The sequence below is a fragment of the Nymphaea colorata genome, chromosome 6, assembly GCF_008831285.2.
Source record: "Nymphaea colorata isolate Beijing-Zhang1983 chromosome 6, ASM883128v2, whole genome shotgun sequence".
NCBI classification, from domain to species: Eukaryota; Viridiplantae; Streptophyta; class Magnoliopsida; order Nymphaeales; family Nymphaeaceae; genus Nymphaea; species Nymphaea colorata.
Genome location: NC_045143.1, coordinates 16,949,951 through 16,972,358, shown reverse-complemented (window position 1 = coordinate 16,972,358; position 22,408 = coordinate 16,949,951). Strand labels below are relative to the sequence as shown.

At 41.3% G+C, this 22,408-nt stretch overlaps 4 protein-coding genes across 6 annotated transcripts; 3 read left to right on the top strand and 1 right to left on the bottom strand.

Moving 5' to 3' along the window:
• The first annotated feature begins 1,329 nt into the window (after positions 1-1,329).
• On the top strand, positions 1,330-12,691 carry LOC116255445 (laccase-17-like). Of its 3 annotated transcripts, none has more exons than XM_050078234.1 (6): positions 1,330-1,523; positions 9,693-9,844; positions 10,218-10,462; positions 10,765-10,893; positions 11,097-12,074; positions 12,257-12,691. In XM_050078234.1, exons 1-6 carry the CDS (start codon positions 1,395-1,397, stop codon positions 12,385-12,387), a joined length of 1,764 nt encoding a protein of 587 aa, XP_049934191.1. In that variant the 5' UTR covers positions 1,330-1,394; the 3' UTR covers positions 12,388-12,691. The 3 variants fall into 3 exon arrangements, with proteins under 3 accessions (XP_049934191.1, XP_031487148.1, XP_031487126.1); XM_031631288.2 differs by lacking the exons at positions 9,693-9,844; positions 10,218-10,462; positions 10,765-10,893; positions 11,097-12,074; positions 12,257-12,691 and adding exons at positions 2,686-2,837; positions 3,211-3,455; positions 3,758-3,886; positions 4,090-5,067; positions 5,250-5,632; XM_031631266.2 differs by lacking the exon at positions 1,330-1,523 and adding an exon at positions 8,353-8,530.
• A 1,671-nt stretch (positions 12,692-14,362) lies between these two features.
• Positions 14,363-15,340, top strand: LOC116256470 (thaumatin-like protein). Its single transcript, XM_031632841.2, has 2 exons — positions 14,363-14,441; positions 14,558-15,340. The coding sequence occupies exons 1-2, from the start codon at positions 14,375-14,377 to the stop codon at positions 15,226-15,228; spliced, it is 738 nt and encodes a 245-aa protein (XP_031488701.1). The 5' UTR covers positions 14,363-14,374; the 3' UTR covers positions 15,229-15,340.
• Positions 15,341-16,235: 895 nt separating this feature from the next.
• LOC116255626 (pentatricopeptide repeat-containing protein At3g24000, mitochondrial-like) lies at positions 16,236-19,180 on the top strand. Its single transcript, XM_031631498.2, has 2 exons — positions 16,236-16,305; positions 16,618-19,180. Exon 2 carries the CDS (start codon positions 16,703-16,705, stop codon positions 19,118-19,120), a length of 2,418 nt encoding a protein of 805 aa, XP_031487358.1. The 5' UTR covers positions 16,236-16,305; positions 16,618-16,702; the 3' UTR covers positions 19,121-19,180.
• Positions 19,181-19,885: 705 nt separating this feature from the next.
• LOC116256847 (thaumatin-like protein) lies at positions 19,886-20,947 on the bottom strand. Its single transcript, XM_031633360.2, has 2 exons — positions 20,813-20,947; positions 19,886-20,704 (listed from the first exon to the last, which is right to left on the bottom strand). Exons 1-2 carry the CDS (start codon positions 20,871-20,873, stop codon positions 20,025-20,027), a joined length of 741 nt encoding a protein of 246 aa, XP_031489220.1. The 5' UTR covers positions 20,874-20,947; the 3' UTR covers positions 19,886-20,024.
• Between the last annotated feature and the right edge of the window lie 1,461 nt (positions 20,948-22,408).

Here is a 22,408-nt window from a genome sequence, read left to right as displayed (position 1 = left end):
AATGCACGAGACAATTTAAGAGGTATCCTGTTAACAAAAGAGTTTCATTTTTAGTAGGACAACATGAAGCGAAACCAGATTTATAAGATTACAATCTGATTCACGGCCTTCAACTTGGACAGTTGATATTACTTTGAGACCATGTTTCAGTCTTTTTAGCAGCATAATCTATCGTAACTCAGTCAGAACAAAGCTACAATTAAATTCAGATAAGGTTATTTTCTTGACAGGACACTACTTATTTGTGTTTCCAACAATATATATAGAAATGTTAGGTGCGTTTTTGTTAATCTTTGGCAAACAATATGACAAAAATAATCATGCGGAATTACTGCGCCCGTTGCACTCTTAGTGTCTGAAGGATGAGAACGTACAAAAATAGATTGAAAGGGATTTCTTCATCAATCTTGGGCAAACGTGCATTATGACAAAATGATCATATTTTCTAGAAACATGCATTATGATCAAAATCATTGTGCTATGAGAATATCGGCAATGTCTGCGACAGAAATTCTTAGAAATAATAACTGATCCTGTGGAATAATCAATTTATTGAAAACAATAAGCTATTAGTCAATTGAAAGACCGATTCACTTCCCCAGAAAATCTGCTTCGAGAAATCAGTGGCTGTTATTCTCACTTATGTGCTTAAAAACTCCACGCACGTAATATTGCATCTTAGTTTTCTGCTGAACTTACAGTCGAGCACGAAACTTGAAACCAAGCCTTGCTGCCATTATGCATTATCTTTCCTGACAAGTGAAACTCAATGTGGACGTGCCGGCTGTAAAGCCAAGTCCAATGGCACTTGGCAACAGCCGACCTTGCTTGGAAATGGAGGAAGATGAGAGATCCAAGATATGTAATTAATTAATTAATGTTCTACAGAATTCATGACTACACAGAAAACCGAATACGAGTGGTGTAATCATGGTTACCTTCTCTATATTGACTACATAAACTTCTTAACTGTGATTATGGAGGGAAATCCAAGCGACTGCACATGCAATTTCGGCGTGGTAGATTGAACGACCTTCTCTCAAGAAGGATCAGCAGATACAAAATCGACCTTAATTTTCAACAGCGGATGGTTAATCAAAATCTTGCCATGGAAATTCTTAATTATTATTTTGAAGGCCTGCTGCAATTATTCTTTGAAGTCACTCTACAAGGTTAACCGAACGAACGGACCGCTGCATGAGCGGGCTCTCTCACCTACGCTTTCCGCAGTAACACGCATACGCTGTTACTCAAATGCACCTAACCATTTATTCATACCGACTTAGTGACCATGGAGCTCTCCCCTATATATGTAAACTGGAAGGACCTCTTGTTTATTCAGCAGTAGTTCTCTCAGAGAACAAAGAGAGAGAGAGATAGCGAGCAGAGAGGACATGGGTATCGGTCCCAAAGCTACTTTCATGGAGTACTCTCTGGTTTGGCCTGTGTTTGTTTTGTGCATTTTGTCACAGATTGCATGTGCTCAGGCGTCCACTGGCAACACCCGGTACTACCTGTTTCGTGTATGTTGCAGGACACAACCATCCTCTGATCCCTCTCTCTCGCTCGTTTCTTTTTCTCTTGTCTAGGAACGCTCTCCCTCTTTCGTTTTTTCTTTTGCATCACTTCTCTGTTATCCAAAAACGAACATTTGGAAGGCCGTTTATCATCAATCCGTCAAAACGTGCCATGCTTAGTGTTTGATGGAGCCTCAACAATTTTCGGCCCATCTCAAAGAAATGGGCGACACGAGAAATGCGCCCATAATACCCAGTGCATGTGTCACTCTTCGTATATATAATTTACAAGAAATGCTCTTATCTCTTGCTGAAATATTGACAGAAGTATGTCTTTTCTTGAATCTTTTTTACTTGCAACTTCGAAACAAAAATTGTGGTTAAAAAAAGAAAAAGATCAAACCTGAGGCGAATGTGTTTCTCTTGCCAGGGTACCTAAAAGATAGGTGCCTTTCTGAGTAATTCTCCTTTTGAGATACTGCATGCTTTCTCTGATAACACGATTTATAAGTCTTCACGGCAATACGACTACATATAAGAACTTGTTTATGGTCATTCTATATTATATGTGCATATCGAGTACTGGGTCTACTACTAGAAGCAGAGCCACATGTGGTTATGTATGAGCAGTTCCCCACACGATCGCACAAAATTTATTATTTGCATATACAATGCCTACAATTATTTGCTCATTTATATTGATATATATTGGCGACACTAACTAGAGTCTAAGATCACTTTTGAATTAGTATCCCTCAACCCAACACTTTTGGCTCCACCACTGGCACGCATGTGCAAAATCATGCATATTAGATATATTTATTTGCATTTTTACATGGTTGAACTACTAGTTCAGCAAGACCCATGTACCAATAGATGAACGGCTAACTTTTCTAAAGAAAACATTGCCTTTATTGCCTTGAGTTATGAAAAGCTCATACTAAGCAAGCAAAATGCGAAAGCTCATGAAAATATACAGTTTGTTAACCCAAGTTAGTTTGATAAAGGCAAGGCATATTACATAAAATTGCCTACAAAAACATCCATATCATCGTTTTCCATGACATGAAAATCGTTCAAGAAAATCTTAATTTTTAGATACACATAGAAATACACACATAAGGAGAGAGATTCACTGTGATTTACTGATTGTTGCGTTCATGTGCAGATACAACTGAAAAACATAACGCGGCTTTGCCAGACAAAGCCAGTCGTTACCATCAACGGGCAATTTCCAGGGCCCAAGATTGTTGCCCGTGAAGGGGACCGACTTATTGTGAAGGTGATCAATCATGTGAGCAACAATGTCACCATACACTGGTAAGTATTCCAGAAGATTGTAGAGCGATTGGTTTCCTTGATATAATTAACATGCAATGAAACGTGACCAAGGCTGTCTTCCAAACAGGCCAACTATATATATATATGTGTGCGTGTGTGTGTGTGTGTTCCATGATCATCTCATATTTAAGCACGACTTAAGACAGTCAAGTTAGAGAAGGCCAGAATGCATTATCCGCTTTAATTTGCATCTGTTGGGATAACATGAAGGTAGTAGAATTGCGTCCAATTACCTAAGCTAATTGATTCTCCAAATTCCTTTGCATTCATTCTGTAATAAAATGTGAAATACGAACTGTAATTATTATATAAGCACCTGAATTCTACACTTTGATTCTTGTTTCGGGTACAGGCACGGAGTTCGGCAGCTCAACAGTGCATGGGCAGACGGCCCTGCTTACGTAACGCAGTGTCCAATTCAAACGGGACAAACTTATGTGTACAACTTCACAATCACAGGACAGAGAGGGACACTCTTCTATCACGCCCATGACTCTTGGATGAGGGCTACCATTTATGGGCCATTGGTCATCCTCCCCATGCATAACACGTCCTACCCTTTCCCTAAACCCCACAAAGAAGTTCCCATTGTCTTTGGTAATGCTTCTCAATTACGTCTCCCATCTTCTTCTTATGGCCTTTTTGTTGCATGTGGCACGGAGATAGATGCAACCACTGCTCGTCAATACTTCATATGAAGCAAAAATATGTTATTTGTTGCTGCTCCATGAGGTGTCTATGTTCTATAACTCTGTCCCATGGACGCAAACTCTAGACGTAGCGTCCTCATGTGGCATATATATTTGACAGTATGGAATCATTAATGGTAGTGCAGGAATTCAGTTTCGCATTTGGAGTTACAAGTTCTCAGGCCATCCTTTTTTGGAAAATATGTGCAGGGGAATGGTTTAATGCGGATCCAGAAGCGGTGATAGCTCAGGCTTTAAGGACTGGTGGAGGTCCTAATGTGTCTGATTCTTACACTATTAATGGCCTTCCAGGAATGCTTTACAATTGCTCATCTAAAGGTATATTACAATGTTAATCAGCCGATATATATAATTCCATTTCCGGTGATCAAATTTTGAGATCTTAAGAAACATGACGTCTTTAACGGTGGATTTAGTAAGTGGTCAAGGACACGAATACAAAAAAACATATATACTATAAAATATGTGTATCCTATGAAGTATCAAATTTTAATGCACTTTTTTTGTTCACTTTGATGCAGATACTTTCAAGCTAAGCGTCACTCCCGGCAAGACGTACCTGCTTCGCCTGATCAATGCTGCACTCAATGACGAGCTGTTCTTTAGCATTGCCAACCACACTCTTACGGTGGTAGAAGCTGATGCCATCTACACAAAGCCCTTCAAAACTGAGGTTGTGGTCATAACACCAGGCCAAACCACCAACGTCCTCCTTCATGCCAAGACATGTTACACCCCTGTCCCAAACAGCACCTTCCTTATGGCTGCAAGACCGTATGCTACTGGTCAAGGAACATTTGACAACTCTACAACAGTTGGCCTCCTGCAATACAAAGTCAAACAAGGCCGCCATTACTTTCCTCCTACTCCCAAGACCTCACTCATCATGCCTACCCTTCCTGCTTTAAACGACAGCAGTTTTGCCATGAATTTTAGTAGGAAGTTTCGAAGCTTAGCAAGTGGAAGGTTTCCGGCAAACGTTCCTGAAACAGTCGACAGACACTTCTTCTTCACTGTGGGACTGGGGACTCTTCCTTGTCCTAAGAACCAAACGTGCCAAGGCCCAAACGGGACAAGGTTTTCTGCCTCCGTGAACAATGTCTCCTTCGTTCTTCCTACTACTGCACTCCTTCAATCCCACTTTTTTGGTCAATCTAATGGGGTTTACTCTACCGACTTTCCTAGCCAACCTCTTATTCCCTTCAACTACACTGGCACTCCACCAAACAATACTCGAGTGATCAACGATACCAAGGTGGTGGTTCTGAAATACAACACGAGTGTGCAGTTGGTGATGCAAGACACCAGCATTCTGGGGGCGGAGAGCCATCCCCTCCATCTTCATGGCTTCAATTTCTTTGTGGTGGGACAAGGTTTTGGAAATTATGACCCAAATAAGGACCTCCTCAATTTCAATTTGCTGGACCCAATGGAGCGGAATACGATCGGAGTGCCAAGTGGAGGATGGGTGGCGATCCGGTTCTTGGCTGACAACCCAGGTGAGATGAATAATTGTTTCTCTTTTTTAAGAGTGAGGGATGAATTTCTACACAACCAGCCGGGCCTGGCCCAGCTTAATTGTGTTCTTCACAATTTTCAAGTTAATTTTACTTAACCTGATCAAGTTTCTTCCTGTTAGTTTGATTGATTAACGTAATTTGCTTGTGCGTGATGATGGCAGGTGTGTGGTTCATGCATTGTCACCTGGAGGTGCACACCAGTTGGGGCCTTAAAATGGCTTGGGTGGTCTTAGATGGAGAGAAGCCCAATCAAAAGCTGCCTCCACCACCATCTGATCTTCCAAAGTGTTGACAACAAATAAGATGCGGTCAAATTTGGAACAAGTTTTGTGCACCTCAATTGGCCAATTCACCTGATCTCAATTTTGGGTTACTGCTTTCATGTAGCCTTTCTTGTTGGTATTCACTTGTGCAGTTGTGCGTCGTGTTTTTTTCAATATATGTATTTCAATGATTTCTTGTTTAGTTGTAGAATAATTTTTCCTTCTTTAATTTGTTTTAGGCAGCCTGTGGTTATATGAAACAAACGCAGTTTGTGGTTGAACTCTCTCTCTCTCTCTCTCTCTCTCTCTCTCGTGCAAAAATGGAAAATTGATATGATACAAGTATCCATATCATGCAAAAAGCAAACAGCAGATGGAACAGATCTAGAGAGGGAACACGAAGCAAATATGATATGAAAAAGTATGGATTAGAGGTTGTCCGTTGTACACGAACCGTTTCAACTTTCAGTGTATATTAATGCAACATGGGCGTGATCTCGATTTATCCCTTCGCGTATATATTATGACACACAAAATGTTCGAGGTTGAAAATTTGACTAGTCGATGGAATATGGTCGATGGTGGCCATCGCATCTCTTTTATTTTTTTGGATGAAAAACAAGCCACCAAGATCTGTCTCTTGCAATAAAAGCAAAAGAACTTTATACAATCAAAGTTGCTCCCGAATTTTTATATTCGTGGTTTCCTGTCTAGTTCTGCTGGACGTGGCTCTTGTTTCAGACGTGCAACAATATCACCAATTTGAACACATGATATTGTCCAGTGGATTATATTAGACCCAAGAATTAATGCAACGTAACATCAAACGTTGCAAGACGGAGAAATTAGGTTCGAATAGCAAAGGAGAGAAGTTGACGAATTAGGAAGCAGAAAATGTTGGGACGTTGAAATTTGATTAGTCTGTGGAATATGGATGGTGGCCATCGGCATCGCATCTCTTTTATTTTTTTCAGATGAAAAACAAGCCACCGAGATCTATCTCATGCGTTACTTCTTCCCTCGTATTAAAAGCAAAAGAAATTTGTACAAACAAAGTTGCTCACCGATTTTCATATTCGAGCTTTCCTTTCTAATTCTGCTGCGCGTGGCGCTTATAACAAAGATAATAGACACGCACGTGTTCAGCACTCTGAAAATAACGCCAATTTGATCATATGATATTTTCCGTTGCTTATGTTAATACCCAAGACCAAATTAAAATACTGTGGATTGTTATGTTCCAAAGATAATCAATACATACGCTATGTAGCGATTCTGTATCCATTTCTAGTAAGCTGCGGATCATATGTATGGGGTGCTGTGTGGTAACTAGGAGCCAGAAAATTAAACAAGGCCGTCGCCGCTTCTTAATTCGTTTAGTTATTCTTATAGATAAATTATGCGTGATAATGTTCTAGGAAAAATTATTTTGATGTGTAAACAGGGAATCCATGAATATGGGTTGTGGCCCTTAGCCATTGATAAGGTTCAAGCCGTTGCCAAAAACATTTTTGGCAATCATATTCATGGCCAATAATGCTGTTTGTTATAGTGAATGATGAATCTGTAAATTGGAAATAGGTTTTAGGATTAATAGATAACATTTCTTTTGTTGAAAATGTACAATAAAGATGAACATAAAAATTAGGTTAGAATAATGCACGAGACAATTTAAGAGGTATCCTGTTAACAAAAGAGTTTCATTTTTAGTAGGACAACATGAAGCGAAACCAGATTTATAAGATTACAATCTGATTCACGGCCTTCAACTTGGACAGTTGATATTACTTTGAGACCATGTTTCAGTCTTTTTAGCAGCATAATCTATCGTAACTCAGTCAGAACAAAGCTACAATTAAATTCAGATAAGGTTATTTTCTTGACAGGACACTACTTATTTGTGTTTCCAACAATATATATAGAAATGTTAGGTGCGTTTTTGTTAATCTTTGGCAAACAATATGACAAAAATAATCATGCGGAATTACTGCGCCCGTTGCACTCTTAGTGTCTGAAGGATGAGAACGTACAAAAATAGATTGAAAGGGATTTCTTCATCAATCTTGGGCAAACGTGCATTATGACAAAATGATCATATTTTCTAGAAACATGCATTATGATCAAAATCATTGTGCTATGAGAATATCGGCAATGTCTGCGACAGAAATTCTTAGAAATAATAACTGATCCTGTGGAATAATCAATTTATTGAAAACAATAAGCTATTAGTCAATTGAAAGACCGATTCACTTCCCCAGAAAATCTGCTTCGAGAAATCAGTGGCTGTTATTCTCACTTATGTGCTTAAAAACTCCACGCACGTAATATTGCATCTTAGTTTTCTGCTGAACTTACAGTCGAGCACGAAACTTGAAACCAAGCCTTGCTGCCATTATGCATTATCTTTCCTGACAAGTGAAACTCAATGTGGACGTGCCGGCTGTAAAGCCAAGTCCAATGGCACTTGGCAACAGCCGACCTTGCTTGGAAATGGAGGAAGATGAGAGATCCAAGATATGTAATTAATTAATTAATGTTCTACAGAATTCATGACTACACAGAAAACCGAATACGAGTGGTGTAATCATGGTTACCTTCTCTATATTGACTACATAAACTTCTTAACTGTGATTATGGAGGGAAATCCAAGCGACTGCACATGCAATTTCGGCGTGGTAGATTGAACGACCTTCTCTCAAGAAGGATCAGCAGATACAAAATCGACCTTAATTTTCAACAGCGGATGGTTAATCAAAATCTTGCCATGGAAATTCTTAATTATTATTTTGAAGGCCTGCTGCAATTATTCTTTGAAGTCACTCTACAAGGTTAACCGAACGAACGGACCGCTGCATGAGCGGGCTCTCTCACCTACGCTTTCCGCAGTAACACGCATACGCTGTTACTCAAATGCACCTAACCATTTATTCATACCGACTTAGTGACCATGGAGCTCTCCCCTATATATGTAAACTGGAAGGACCTCTTGTTTATTCAGCAGTAGTTCTCTCAGAGAACAAAGAGAGAGAGAGATAGCGAGCAGAGAGGACATGGGTATCGGTCCCAAAGCTACTTTCATGGAGTACTCTCTGGTTTGGCCTGTGTTTGTTTTGTGCATTTTGTCACAGATTGCATGTGCTCAGGCGTCCACTGGCAACACCCGGTACTACCTGTTTCGTGTATGTTGCAGGACACAACCATCCTCTGATCCCTCTCTCTCGCTCGTTTCTTTTTCTCTTGTCTAGGAACGCTCTCCCTCTTTCGTTTTTTCTTTTGCATCACTTCTCTGTTATCCAAAAACGAACATTTGGAAGGCCGTTTATCATCAATCCGTCAAAACGTGCCATGCTTAGTGTTTGATGGAGCCTCAACAATTTTCGGCCCATCTCAAAGAAATGGGCGACACGAGAAATGCGCCCATAATACCCAGTGCATGTGTCACTCTTCGTATATATAATTTACAAGAAATGCTCTTATCTCTTGCTGAAATATTGACAGAAGTATGTCTTTTCTTGAATCTTTTTTACTTGCAACTTCGAAACAAAAATTGTGGTTAAAAAAAGAAAAAGATCAAACCTGAGGCGAATGTGTTTCTCTTGCCAGGGTACCTAAAAGATAGGTGCCTTTCTGAGTAATTCTCCTTTTGAGATACTGCATGCTTTCTCTGATAACACGATTTATAAGTCTTCACGGCAATACGACTACATATAAGAACTTGTTTATGGTCATTCTATATTATATGTGCATATCGAGTACTGGGTCTACTACTAGAAGCAGAGCCACATGTGGTTATGTATGAGCAGTTCCCCACACGATCGCACAAAATTTATTATTTGCATATACAATGCCTACAATTATTTGCTCATTTATATTGATATATATTGGCGACACTAACTAGAGTCTAAGATCACTTTTGAATTAGTATCCCTCAACCCAACACTTTTGGCTCCACCACTGGCACGCATGTGCAAAATCATGCATATTAGATATATTTATTTGCATTTTTACATGGTTGAACTACTAGTTCAGCAAGACCCATGTACCAATAGATGAACGGCTAACTTTTCTAAAGAAAACATTGCCTTTATTGCCTTGAGTTATGAAAAGCTCATACTAAGCAAGCAAAATGCGAAAGCTCATGAAAATATACAGTTTGTTAACCCAAGTTAGTTTGATAAAGGCAAGGCATATTACATAAAATTGCCTACAAAAACATCCATATCATCGTTTTCCATGACATGAAAATCGTTCAAGAAAATCTTAATTTTTAGATACACATAGAAATACACACATAAGGAGAGAGATTCACTGTGATTTACTGATTGTTGCGTTCATGTGCAGATACAACTGAAAAACATAACGCGGCTTTGCCAGACAAAGCCAGTCGTTACCATCAACGGGCAATTTCCAGGGCCCAAGATTGTTGCCCGTGAAGGGGACCGACTTATTGTGAAGGTGATCAATCATGTGAGCAACAATGTCACCATACACTGGTAAGTATTCCAGAAGATTGTAGAGCGATTGGTTTCCTTGATATAATTAACATGCAATGAAACGTGACCAAGGCTGTCTTCCAAACAGGCCAACTATATATATATATGTGTGCGTGTGTGTGTGTGTGTTCCATGATCATCTCATATTTAAGCACGACTTAAGACAGTCAAGTTAGAGAAGGCCAGAATGCATTATCCGCTTTAATTTGCATCTGTTGGGATAACATGAAGGTAGTAGAATTGCGTCCAATTACCTAAGCTAATTGATTCTCCAAATTCCTTTGCATTCATTCTGTAATAAAATGTGAAATACGAACTGTAATTATTATATAAGCACCTGAATTCTACACTTTGATTCTTGTTTCGGGTACAGGCACGGAGTTCGGCAGCTCAACAGTGCATGGGCAGACGGCCCTGCTTACGTAACGCAGTGTCCAATTCAAACGGGACAAACTTATGTGTACAACTTCACAATCACAGGACAGAGAGGGACACTCTTCTATCACGCCCATGACTCTTGGATGAGGGCTACCATTTATGGGCCATTGGTCATCCTCCCCATGCATAACACGTCCTACCCTTTCCCTAAACCCCACAAAGAAGTTCCCATTGTCTTTGGTAATGCTTCTCAATTACGTCTCCCATCTTCTTCTTATGGCCTTTTTGTTGCATGTGGCACGGAGATAGATGCAACCACTGCTCGTCAATACTTCATATGAAGCAAAAATATGTTATTTGTTGCTGCTCCATGAGGTGTCTATGTTCTATAACTCTGTCCCATGGACGCAAACTCTAGACGTAGCGTCCTCATGTGGCATATATATTTGACAGTATGGAATCATTAATGGTAGTGCAGGAATTCAGTTTCGCATTTGGAGTTACAAGTTCTCAGGCCATCCTTTTTTGGAAAATATGTGCAGGGGAATGGTTTAATGCGGATCCAGAAGCGGTGATAGCTCAGGCTTTAAGGACTGGTGGAGGTCCTAATGTGTCTGATTCTTACACTATTAATGGCCTTCCAGGAATGCTTTACAATTGCTCATCTAAAGGTATATTACAATGTTAATCAGCCGATATATATAATTCCATTTCCGGTGATCAAATTTTGAGATCTTAAGAAACATGACGTCTTTAACGGTGGATTTAGTAAGTGGTCAAGGACACGAATACAAAAAAACATATATACTATAAAATATGTGTATCCTATGAAGTATCAAATTTTAATGCACTTTTTTTGTTCACTTTGATGCAGATACTTTCAAGCTAAGCGTCACTCCCGGCAAGACGTACCTGCTTCGCCTGATCAATGCTGCACTCAATGACGAGCTGTTCTTTAGCATTGCCAACCACACTCTTACGGTGGTAGAAGCTGATGCCATCTACACAAAGCCCTTCAAAACTGAGGTTGTGGTCATAACACCAGGCCAAACCACCAACGTCCTCCTTCATGCCAAGACATGTTACACCCCTGTCCCAAACAGCACCTTCCTTATGGCTGCAAGACCGTATGCTACTGGTCAAGGAACATTTGACAACTCTACAACAGTTGGCCTCCTGCAATACAAAGTCAAACAAGGCCGCCATTACTTTCCTCCTACTCCCAAGACCTCACTCATCATGCCTACCCTTCCTGCTTTAAACGACAGCAGTTTTGCCATGAATTTTAGTAGGAAGTTTCGAAGCTTAGCAAGTGGAAGGTTTCCGGCAAACGTTCCTGAAACAGTCGACAGACACTTCTTCTTCACTGTGGGACTGGGGACTCTTCCTTGTCCTAAGAACCAAACGTGCCAAGGCCCAAACGGGACAAGGTTTTCTGCCTCCGTGAACAATGTCTCCTTCGTTCTTCCTACTACTGCACTCCTTCAATCCCACTTTTTTGGTCAATCTAATGGGGTTTACTCTACCGACTTTCCTAGCCAACCTCTTATTCCCTTCAACTACACTGGCACTCCACCAAACAATACTCGAGTGATCAACGATACCAAGGTGGTGGTTCTGAAATACAACACGAGTGTGCAGTTGGTGATGCAAGACACCAGCATTCTGGGGGCGGAGAGCCATCCCCTCCATCTTCATGGCTTCAATTTCTTTGTGGTGGGACAAGGTTTTGGAAATTATGACCCAAATAAGGACCTCCTCAATTTCAATTTGCTGGACCCAATGGAGCGGAATACGATCGGAGTGCCAAGTGGAGGATGGGTGGCGATCCGGTTCTTGGCTGACAACCCAGGTGAGATGAATAATTGTTTCTCTTTTTTAAGAGTGAGGGATGAATTTCTACACAACCAGCCGGGCCTGGCCCAGCTTAATTGTGTTCTTCACAATTTTCAAGTTAATTTTACTTAACCTGATCAAGTTTCTTCCTGTTAGTTTGATTGATTAACGTAATTTGCTTGTGCGTGATGATGGCAGGTGTGTGGTTCATGCATTGTCACCTGGAGGTGCACACCAGTTGGGGCCTTAAAATGGCTTGGGTGGTCTTAGATGGAGAGAAGCCCAATCAAAAGCTGCCTCCACCACCATCTGATCTTCCAAAGTGTTGACAACAAATAAGATGCGGTCAAATTTGGAACAAGTTTTGTGCACCTCAATTGGCCAATTCACCTGATCTCAATTTTGGGTTACTGCTTTCATGTAGCCTTTCTTGTTGGTATTCACTTGTGCAGTTGTGCGTCGTGTTTTTTTCAATATATGTATTTCAATGATTTCTTGTTTAGTTGTAGAATAATTTTTCCTTCTTTAATTTGTTTTAGGCAGCCTGTGGTTATATGAAACAAACGCAGTAACCTTCCAAAGTGTTGACATTGACATTAGATTTCATCAAAGTTGGCTGCTGGTTTTGTGTTAGCTTAATTGGACCATCTACCTTATTTCAGTTTTGGCTCATTTCATGTTGTTTTCATTTGTGCACGTCTGGTTTTTCAGTATGATTATGTTCTTGGTTTCATCTCAGCGGAGCATTCATCTTTAGTTGTAGGCCAGACACTTTTTTACCATCTTTAATTTCTTTTGTGCAGAAAAGAATAAAGTGCGTCACTGTTCTTTAATCTTTAAAGTGTAAGAAGCCAAGGCAATTTGTGGTCTCTCTCTCTCTCTCTAGATACTGCATAGCCGACACTACAACGGGAAATAAAAAGCTTGTGCGAGACCGTTTATTTTTGGTTGGGTTGGGAAAACCTGAAGAGGTTGATGCAAAGGATTGCCCTAACCCTTGCACAATCATACTTGGGAAACGTAAATTAGTGAAGAAAATATACAAAAACGAAAAGAATAACGAAGGATAAAAGAAAGAAACAGGTACTTCAATTAATGATCACCGTCTCAAATGAGGGCGTAATCACATATAAGTAGAGGACTAAAGCAAAACGGATCTGATATAGAGATCCAAAACAAATAAAAAAAATCCAAACAATTAATGGATAAGAAAATACTATATGCGTGGACCTAAAATATTGATGGGGACCAAAAGAATCTTAAGAAGTCATCCGTGACGGCCTATATGCAAGTCTCTGTCCCTTGGTTGCTCAAGACTTGTGCAGAGGAACCTTATCCTGTCTGACATCTGGATTACCTCGAGCCATATCACCTACAATTGGATCCTAATTTGGGACCTCAACCTCTGGGCTCGAACCAGGTACATCACCTGTGTAGACATGCTCGGCGTGAGAGGTGCCCTGCTAGGAACTGCACAATCCGAGTTTATGAACTTCACATTTTTGTCCTTTTAGTAATTAAATGGATGCTACGATCCTCTTCTGTGCCGTTCCTCCCACTGAAAAGGAGTCGGACATTTCTTGGCCATTTTTTCAACAATATTATGACGTATTCCACCATTTGCATCATATATAAAGCCGAAACAGTAAGAACAGTATTTTTACAATTGGAACATTTTCCTCTATGGTGAGATGGTTTTGTAAAATATCAAATGCGGTTAATATACCTCTTTTCCGCATAAGCTTCAAAAAGAAAAAAGGTGGACGAAATATGGACAAATTAAAGAGAATCACTGAGGAGTGTTTTGCTCGATACTGACATGGATGGAACCATGAACGGCCGAAACCACCAGGGGAGCTTCATCAGCTAAGGGAGAGAGAGGGAAAGCGTGATTCTCCTGAAAACAAGCTGAAGTGGGAAACAAAGGTGTGGAGATAAAATAGGCATTGTGGGATTAAGGGACGTTAGGGGAGACAGAGGGGGACGTTTAGGCATTATTTTAGTTGTTAAAAAAAATTGAAGCATCTCAGGTAACCTATCTCCACTTTTGAATCATAAAAAGAAAATGATGGTAGCAAAAAGTTGTAACTGGAGATCCAAATTAAGTGGGAGGCGGTTATCTTTCTACATGTAACATATAAAATAGCTCATTATATGTATTACAAATATGTATAAAGTTTCCCTAAATGATATTTCTTCAAGAATTATACGGTCTGCCATTGGTTACTTCCCATGGATCGAGATTCTTCCTTCATCTTTATGTATGACGCTACGCCCACTAATCACGTACACAACAGCTAACAGGCTGCACCAACAATGTCATCTCTTCCGCTTCTCTCCTTCTGCTTCCTCCTCTTGCTCTGCAATTCTGTATTACCTTCAGGCAATCACTCCCCACAACCCGGGGCATGCAGTCGATTATATTAGATCTTCCTGCTTTCTGCATTATGTATAGTAACTTTTTTGGCTAACCGTAAGTTTTCTTCCACTGTGGTACAGAGGGGATAGAGCTCATACTAGTGAACAACTGCAAGGAAGACGTATGGCCGGGCATACTCGGTGGCGCTGGCTACCCATCACTGGAAAATGGCGGATTTCACATGGCTTCAGGTCAACAAACTTCAGTGAACGTGCCACAAGGCTGGTCGGGAAGGATCTGGGGCCGGCAGGGTTGCTGCTTCGACTGGAGAGGTCGTGGCGCCTGCGAAACAGGGGATTGCTCGGGCTTGTTGCAGTGCAAGGGCGTAGGAGGCACACCGCCGGCGACGGTATTAGAGATGACATTTGGCACGGATAAGTCGCCGCTGCACTACTATGACGTGAGTCTGGTTGATGGGTTCAACCTGCCGGTATCCATGGCTCCGGTGGGTGGTGGATGTGGCGTGGCCGGGTGTCAGGCCGACTTGAACTCGTGCTGCCCGTCCACGTTTGCCGTGAAGCGTGGTAGCAGAGTGGTGGGGTGCCAGAGCGCGTGCTTGGCTTTGAAGGCGCCCAAGTATTGCTGCTCGGGCAGCTACTCCACTCCGCAGAGCTGCAGGCCAACTCTGTTTTCGAATCTGTTCAAGGCCATCTGTCCCCACGCCTACAGCTACGCCTTCGATGATGCCTCGAGCCTCTTCACCTGCCAGGCGCCGAGGTACCTTATCACCTTCTGCCCTCAGGCCGGCTAAGAAAAATTCTATTGCCGTTGCAGAAGTTTGGGAGCAAGTTCGGTGCTCCTTCTTTTTCTTAGTTTTCTGACTGTTGCGTGGCTATTGCCATCATCAGTTTTTCATGTTCACTTTTTTGAAGGAATTGCATCTTGGTTCTTGACATTTAATCGTTTAGAGATGTGAATTCAGAGTTGCTACTCGAAATGCTCTCTCTCTCTCTCTCATTTTCTTATGTCCGCTTCTTTCCTTTTGTTGCTTTTGTTGATTGGTGAGGCCTTGTCACCAGAACTTGTTTTTCAATGGATTTATATTTTGTCGGCTCTCTCGCTCTCTCTCTCTCTTTTCAGAGAAAAACAAACACTAATCAGAACACCCTGTGAAATTGGTATTTCTGGTAAAAAAAAAGCCTCTGCGAAAAATCTAATCTCAAGCTTGTCATTTTGTGTTCTATGCATGAAATCCCACCATCTTGAACTTCAATTCAATCCCTAGCTGTTTGATTATGCTGTAATTTCTTTCAAATTAATGAGTGCGAAATCTGTGCGTGCAAGTTATTTTGGTTGGTACATGCCCGCAATGGTTCTTTAACAGATTGGTCAAAGCTTTTAGATAAAAGGGTTTTGCACTTGCCGTCCAAAGACCAATACATACATCCTTTTTGTCATTTGTCAGAAGAACGAAGCGACGACTAGGCTTGGAGCAAAAGCCAATTTCGGAGGAATAACACCATCTGGTTTTCTTGGTATAATTAACCCAATCACTAGAAGAGCCGAACCTTTTTAGCACTACTGAATCGAACGCTAGAAAATTTCAAAAGCTAAAAACCGTCCTGAGAAATGCAGGATAGTTGGACAAATAAACCGTTTTCGTTGAGAACTGATGCATCGGCTCCAAATGAATAACTTAAAAGAATATATTAATTTCTAATCACCTTTTAATTAATAGATCAGCATACAGGGGGTTGTATGGCCGGTTTGGCCTCAAATCGGCTAACTTTTATAGGGACGCCGTATCGTCCGCGATGCCGGCGAGTGGCGTCCACACGAAGGCAAACCGTCGGAGTAGTGCATCCCCAACTCATCCTGAAATCACGCTGTAAGTACTAATGGAGGACTCATGAAGCGTTGGGGTGTCCCTCCCAGTGTTAATCTTTACTTTCTTGACACGTCAGCAAACGGACCTCATACGTATCTCTTGTTCCGGGGTCAGAATGTAATGTGGGTCGTCAGATAGGAAATTTCACCAAAACAATGTGGGTGTTGTATTGAGATTAGCTACAAGAGTGAGAAAACCTATCCTAGACTCCTAGTGGTTTTTTTACAGGATCGTGTTGGAGTTGGTTCTTATTTGGCGACTTTACAGTATCATGTTTGAGTTGGGTTCTTATTTGGGGACTCAAAATTGCAGAAAGAGATGCAGTTGCTGCAGCTGAAATTCGTGGAAAATATAACTGGGGAAACGACAAAGGAATGAAAGCTCATATTGGGACATCATGTTGAGTATCGGATTCTGCACCCAACCGTCTCTGTTCCTTCATCAAGGTCCACTCGATGTTCATCGCAGCATAGGCAAGTTGTCTTCCTTTAGTGCTAAGCATCATGGTTACGTGCACAAACTGTTCGACGAAACTCCTGCGCGGGACGTGGGTGCTTGCGGTTTTCCTATTCAGTACATGCAAGGAAGTCACGTCTGCGAAACCGAAGAGGATCGTCGTGTGGTTTTAGCTGAGGAATGGGATTTCTGCAACTTATCCGGGAGAAACATTGATAGGAATTCTGCTTATTGGGACAACATTATAGCTGGCTATGTGAAGAACTCAGAGTTTCAGGAAGCAATATGTGTATTCCTTAGCATGCTATCTACGGGAATCATGCCGAACCGGTTAACGTTGTGCAGCATTATCGGCATGTCTACTCAGCTAGGAAGCTTAAATTTGGGAAGGCAACTGCACGGTTTACTTGTAAAGATTGACCTTGATGATGATAACTTTGTTGGTGGTAGTCTGGTAGGTCTGTACACTAAATTTCGGGAGATAAATGACGCAGAAAGATTATTTTATGCGTTGATTGATGCAGATGTGGTTGCATGGAATTGCTTGATATCTGGTTACATAACCAATGAGTGCTTTAGTGAAGCATTGAAGCTGCTGGTTCAAATGCAGCAAGGGGGCATCTGTCCTAACAATTTCACTCTCTCCATGGCGCTGAGCGCTTGTGGCAGCATTTCTGCGATTGAAGAAGGAAAGCAGGTTCACACCCACGTGATAAAAGCGAAAAGTTTATACCAAGCAGCGGTGGCGAATTCTCTCTTGACTATGTATTGCAAGTGCGGGAAGCTAAAATATGCGGAGGTCTTATTTGGAGAAATGCCGAAAAAGAATGTCGTATCATGGACAGCCATTGTTAGTGGGCACTACCAGAATGGGTTCTTCAAGGAGGCTTTGAAGCAATTTGATTTGATGTGCCAGAGCTCTGTGAAGCCAAACGAGTTCACTTTTGCGATTGCTCTGTCTTGCAGCAGTAACTTGAACTCTGCTAATGATGGCAAGAAAATTCATGCTCAGGCCGTAAAAAGTGGCCTTGCTTCATCTGTCTATGTAGGGACTGCACTTGTGGACATGTACTCGAAGGCAGCAGAGATGAGGGATGCTGAAAAACAGTTTGAAGAGATTAGATTCAAGACTGATGCATCATGGAACTCACTTATGTCTGGTTTTGTTCATAATGGACAGCACGAGAAAGCAATGGAATTTTTTAATATCATGCTTAAAGAGTGCATGATGTGTGATGAATTCACATACTCTATCGTACTTGAAGCTTGTTCATGTTTGTCATGGCTACGAAGTGGTAAGCAGGTTCATTCTCTGACCATAAAAACCGGACATTTTCGAGATTTACGTGTCAGAACTGCTGCGGTAGAAATGTATGGAAACTGTGGATCTTTAATGGATGCGAAAGTGGCCTTTGACACTCTTCGGGAGAGAGATACAATGTCCTGGAATGCCATTATCAAATGTTATTCCCAGCACGGACTTACTAGTACAGCATTTTCCTTGTTTACCAAGATGGTACTGGAGGATGTTAGGCCAAATGGCTGCACATTTCTTGCACTTCTCTCCGCTTGCAGTCACTCTGGATTGCTGGAAGAAGGGCTCAACTGCTTCACGTCCATGGTTGAAAACTATGGTATTAGACCAGAAGCAACACATTATAGCTGTGTTGTCGATTTACTGGCGCGAGCTGGCCACTTACAAGAAGCAAAGAAGTTTATCGAGGATCTGCCTGTGAAATCCAGTGCATGTGTTTGGAGACCACTTCTTGCAGCATGCAGGTGCCATGGAGATGTTGAGATGGCGGAGTTTGTAGCCGCACGCATATTGGAAACCGATGCTGGAGATGCAACTGCTTATGTTACACTGTCAAACGTGTATGCTGCAGTTGGGAGGTGGGAAGAAGCAAAAACCAAGAGAAAATTGATGAAACATCAGAAAGTAAGAAAGGAGCCAGGATGTAGTTGGATTGAAGTTAACGGGAAGATGTACAGGTTTTTCGCTAGGCAAAAGATGAACTTGGAGACGGAGAGTGTATACAGGAAACTGAATGAGTTGGTAAACCAGATGAAGGAAATCGGCTACATTCCTGATACTAGTATTGCGTTGCATGACGTTGAGAATGAACGGAAGGAAGAATACATTTTGCAACATAGTGAAAAGCTTGCTGTTGCTTTTGGTTTAGTAAGTTTACCTGGTGCAGGTCCAATTAGGATATTCAAGAACCTCACAATCTGTAAGGACTGCCACAATTTTATGAAATTCATCTCTACAATCACAAGGCGTGATGTAATTGTGGGAGACAACTATAGATTCCACTACTTTAAGCATGGCCTCTGTTCGTGTGGTGACTACTGGTGATTAAATTAATCCGTTCGCAAATACCAATCTCAAGATATTGAAATAAAACATTTCTGTTCTTTTCTCGTAAATTCATATTTGTGAATGAACATCATGTTATGCCTAAGGTTTGTGGAACCTTCAAATGATTACGATGCAGCGCTGTCTTCAACTCTCTGGACTTGAAGCCTCCGAACGGGGGGTTTGAAAGAAAAGGAACTAAGGTTTGAAGGCGTCTGTTGATATAAACCTGCACGTCAATAATTGCACCTTATTTTGAGTTAGTTCTGGTAGATAAGCGGAATAACTTGCTGACCTTGTTCAAGATTAGTAACTAAGGATGAAAGCTTGTTCAAGCTCGTTCTCTGAATTGTTCCCAAGGGCATCACAGAGTATCCAAGGCCAAGCCCTAACCTTACGAGCCAAAACGAACCAAACAGAAGCAGATTATTTTCTTTGCAAATATTTTTTAAAATTTAATATTATACATTCATCATAATGTTATATAATAAAACATATATGTGTCATAATATGTGCAGTGTCATGCTTATATATATATGAAATGACCGTACAAATATACGTAAGAGTATCTGTATATTGTGCACTAATGAGCCAACCCGTGTAGTCCTTGCTCATACTCTGTTTGAGCTAACTTTGCTTCGTGAGACAATCCAAACTATAAGCGGCTTGGCTTATTCCGCATCCCTATTTGTGGCAATGACTTTCAAGCTTGCAGAGCATGTGCATAGAGAGAGAGAGAGAAAGAGAGAGAGAGAGAGAAAGAGAGAGAGAGAGGGAGAGAGAGATTTATTGCGTAAGTTTTACTAGGCTTAAGCAGGTAACAGTGCTTCATACTCTATTTTCATACAAACCAAGGATGAGATTACTGCCAGGAACACCAATGGATCTGGTGAACTGCATTGCTTTAGTATGGACTAGGAGGGCAGAAGGTGATGAGGTACTTAGATGCCATGCACTTGTGAAGACTACTGGAATCGTCATAAGGATAGCTGTAAGCTCTAGGGCATATGACCTTGAAGACACTGGAAAAGATTGTGGGCTTGCAGGTATGTGGCGTGGAATAGTTGCCTGTGCAACAATACTTTTCATGATTCCAAGCCATGCACGCACTCTTGCAAGCAACCACCCTCCCCTCCTTCTTTACTTCCAATGATGCTGGGCAGCATAGATTCAGATCTGATTCACATGAAGCCATGCCACACCCAATGCCACCGCCAACTGGAACCACAGAGACTGGCAAGTTGAACCCATTTACCAAACTCACATCATAGAAGTGCAAGGGCGACTTGGACGTGCCCAGTGTCATCTCCACCACCGTCATTGGCGGCAGGCCGCCTGCTCCCCTGCAATGAAGTAGTCCCATACAGTCCCCTGTTTCACACTCACCATGGCCATTCTCGTTAAACTGGCATCCTCGCCGTGGCCATAACCTCCCTGACCAACCTTGCGGCACATTCACGATGACTTCCTTTCCATTGCCCAAATGCAGGCCACCGTAGTGTGGTGTGTGATGCCCTGCACCACCCATGAACCCGGGCCAGATGCTCTCCTTGCAGTTGTTTACTAAAGTGAGCTCTATCCCATCTGCAGCAAAGCAATAGAACATGGCAATTTAGCTATAAAATTAAGTCTAATTAGCAGAAAATGCAAAACACAGTTGTCAGAGACACCAAACTAATGAAGGTTGATTACATGAAGGCAGTGAGCTGCAGAGGAAGAGGAACAGTAAGAAGAGGGGAAAAGATGAGTGCATCTTTGGTGCCTTAAGACCAAATTTTTCTGCGTGAGTATGATGAATGAAATCCAAATATGTATATATAGACAGCAAGAAAGCAAGCATCTTGTTTGGGCAACACGGGCATAGCATACCTATCGATAAAAGTATGATGCTGGTGCATTATACCATTTCTTTTGCTTTTCACTTCTGGCATATATCCTTTTCTTCCTTTGTGGAGCTTCCGCCTTTCATATACTCTGAGGTTCACAACCAGTTGTGCTTTAAGCGTAAACAGAGAGAGAGAGAGTTGTATCTCATAGATACTCCTCCAATTCACACAGTGGTGTAGGACAGAATAGGAGCCAGGTTCGAGTGCACCTGTGTTACTGAAGGTTGCAGATTGGTCATTGATGGAACGAGTAAGCTTGAACCAAGCTTTCAACAAAGCAACAATGACCGAACATAAAACCTGTGCTGCTATTCCTCATAAGAGGGGAACCAAGTACCCGAACCGAGTACTTAAGTGCCTTCCTCCTTATAAAAAACAGTATCAATTAGAAGCGTTCCACAACATTTCTGATGTATACACGTTACTATACTGTTATTAGAGAACAAGAAAGTACTCGAACTACTTATTTCGAGTATCCTCTGCTCACACTACTGCATTCAAGACAAGATTTTATGCATATTTTCTCTTCCCATCGCGTTGTTGCATTGTTGTGGTGAAATTTTCATCAAACGTTAACTATGATTTTGAAGAAGCCTGCAGGCAATGGATGTGCAGTACGTAACCGACAGTAGCACACTGTTGTCTCAGTGCATTGGCTGCTTCCTCTTTAATTCTTCCTTTGGGTACACTCAGGAATCTCTCTTTCTGAAAGGTGCAAGCGTGGTTGTAGGGAATTTAGTAGCTTTATGCAAAGTTAATTAATAAAGCCATTTCCTCACTCGGTCTGGAAGCTCAAAAAGCATGGTGCCACAATCTTTTCTTTCTTGTATTATTTTTTTTCTTCTACGTTATATATTCACCAAATGGTGCGTTCCTCAGGAGTAATTAATTGGGTACTTTGGATGAAGAAAATTGAAAGTAATGGTTTGTGAAACTGTTTCAGAACATTAGAGAGCAGTTGTTGACGGTGATCAGATTGTCATGGACTTAAGATCGCACTTCTGGTAACTAGGGTTGCAAATTGGATCGAACCCCATTTGACGATTTTGTCAATTTTCTAGTGTACTGAATTCGAACTCGGTCCAGCCTCTAATAAATTTGCTTGCTTCCTTCATAACGGTCCTTCTACAAAGGCATAAGTATCATTCTGTATTCGTCCAATATTATTTGGGGTTTTTAGTAAGTACCGGCTGATTGTTAACAATGAGAATTGTTTTGCAAGAATTTATAAAATTGATATCCCCTAATTTACAGACTAAGGCAATCCACGATGGTCATGAAATATGAGAACGAACATTCTTTTCTCCCCAAAAAAAAAAAAAAAACCTTCTTAGCGTCATAAATTTTGTGATAACTATGTCCATAGGCTACATAGATAAAGGTGAAACAAGCCTTTTTAGGT

Bases quoted from the DNA above. Each gene is read 5' to 3' on its own strand.
- LOC116255626 (XM_031631498.2), top strand. From the start codon at position 16,703: ATGTTGAGTATCGGATTCTGCACCCAACCGTCTCTGTTCCTTCATCAA.
- LOC116256470 (XM_031632841.2), top strand. From the start codon at position 14,375: ATGTCATCTCTTCCGCTTCTCTCCTTCTGCTTCCTCCTCTTGCTCTGC. The intron at 14,442-14,557 runs GCAATCACTCCC...ACTGTGGTACAG, and splicing joins CAATTCTGTATTACCTTCAG to AGGGGATAGAGCTCATACTA.
- LOC116256847 (XM_031633360.2), bottom strand. From the start codon at position 20,873: ATGCACTCATCTTTTCCCCTCTTCTTACTGTTCCTCTTCCTCTGCAGC. The intron at 20,705-20,812 runs GTAATCAACCTT...GCTTTGCTGCAG, and splicing joins CTGCAGCTCACTGCCTTCAT to ATGGGATAGAGCTCACTTTA.
- LOC116255445 (XM_050078234.1), top strand. From the start codon at position 1,395: ATGGGTATCGGTCCCAAAGCTACTTTCATGGAGTACTCTCTGGTTTGG. The intron at 1,524-9,692 runs GTATGTTGCAGG...GTTCATGTGCAG, and splicing joins CCCGGTACTACCTGTTTCGT to ATACAACTGAAAAACATAAC. The intron at 10,463-10,764 runs GTAATGCTTCTC...AAATATGTGCAG, and splicing joins AGAAGTTCCCATTGTCTTTG to GGGAATGGTTTAATGCGGAT.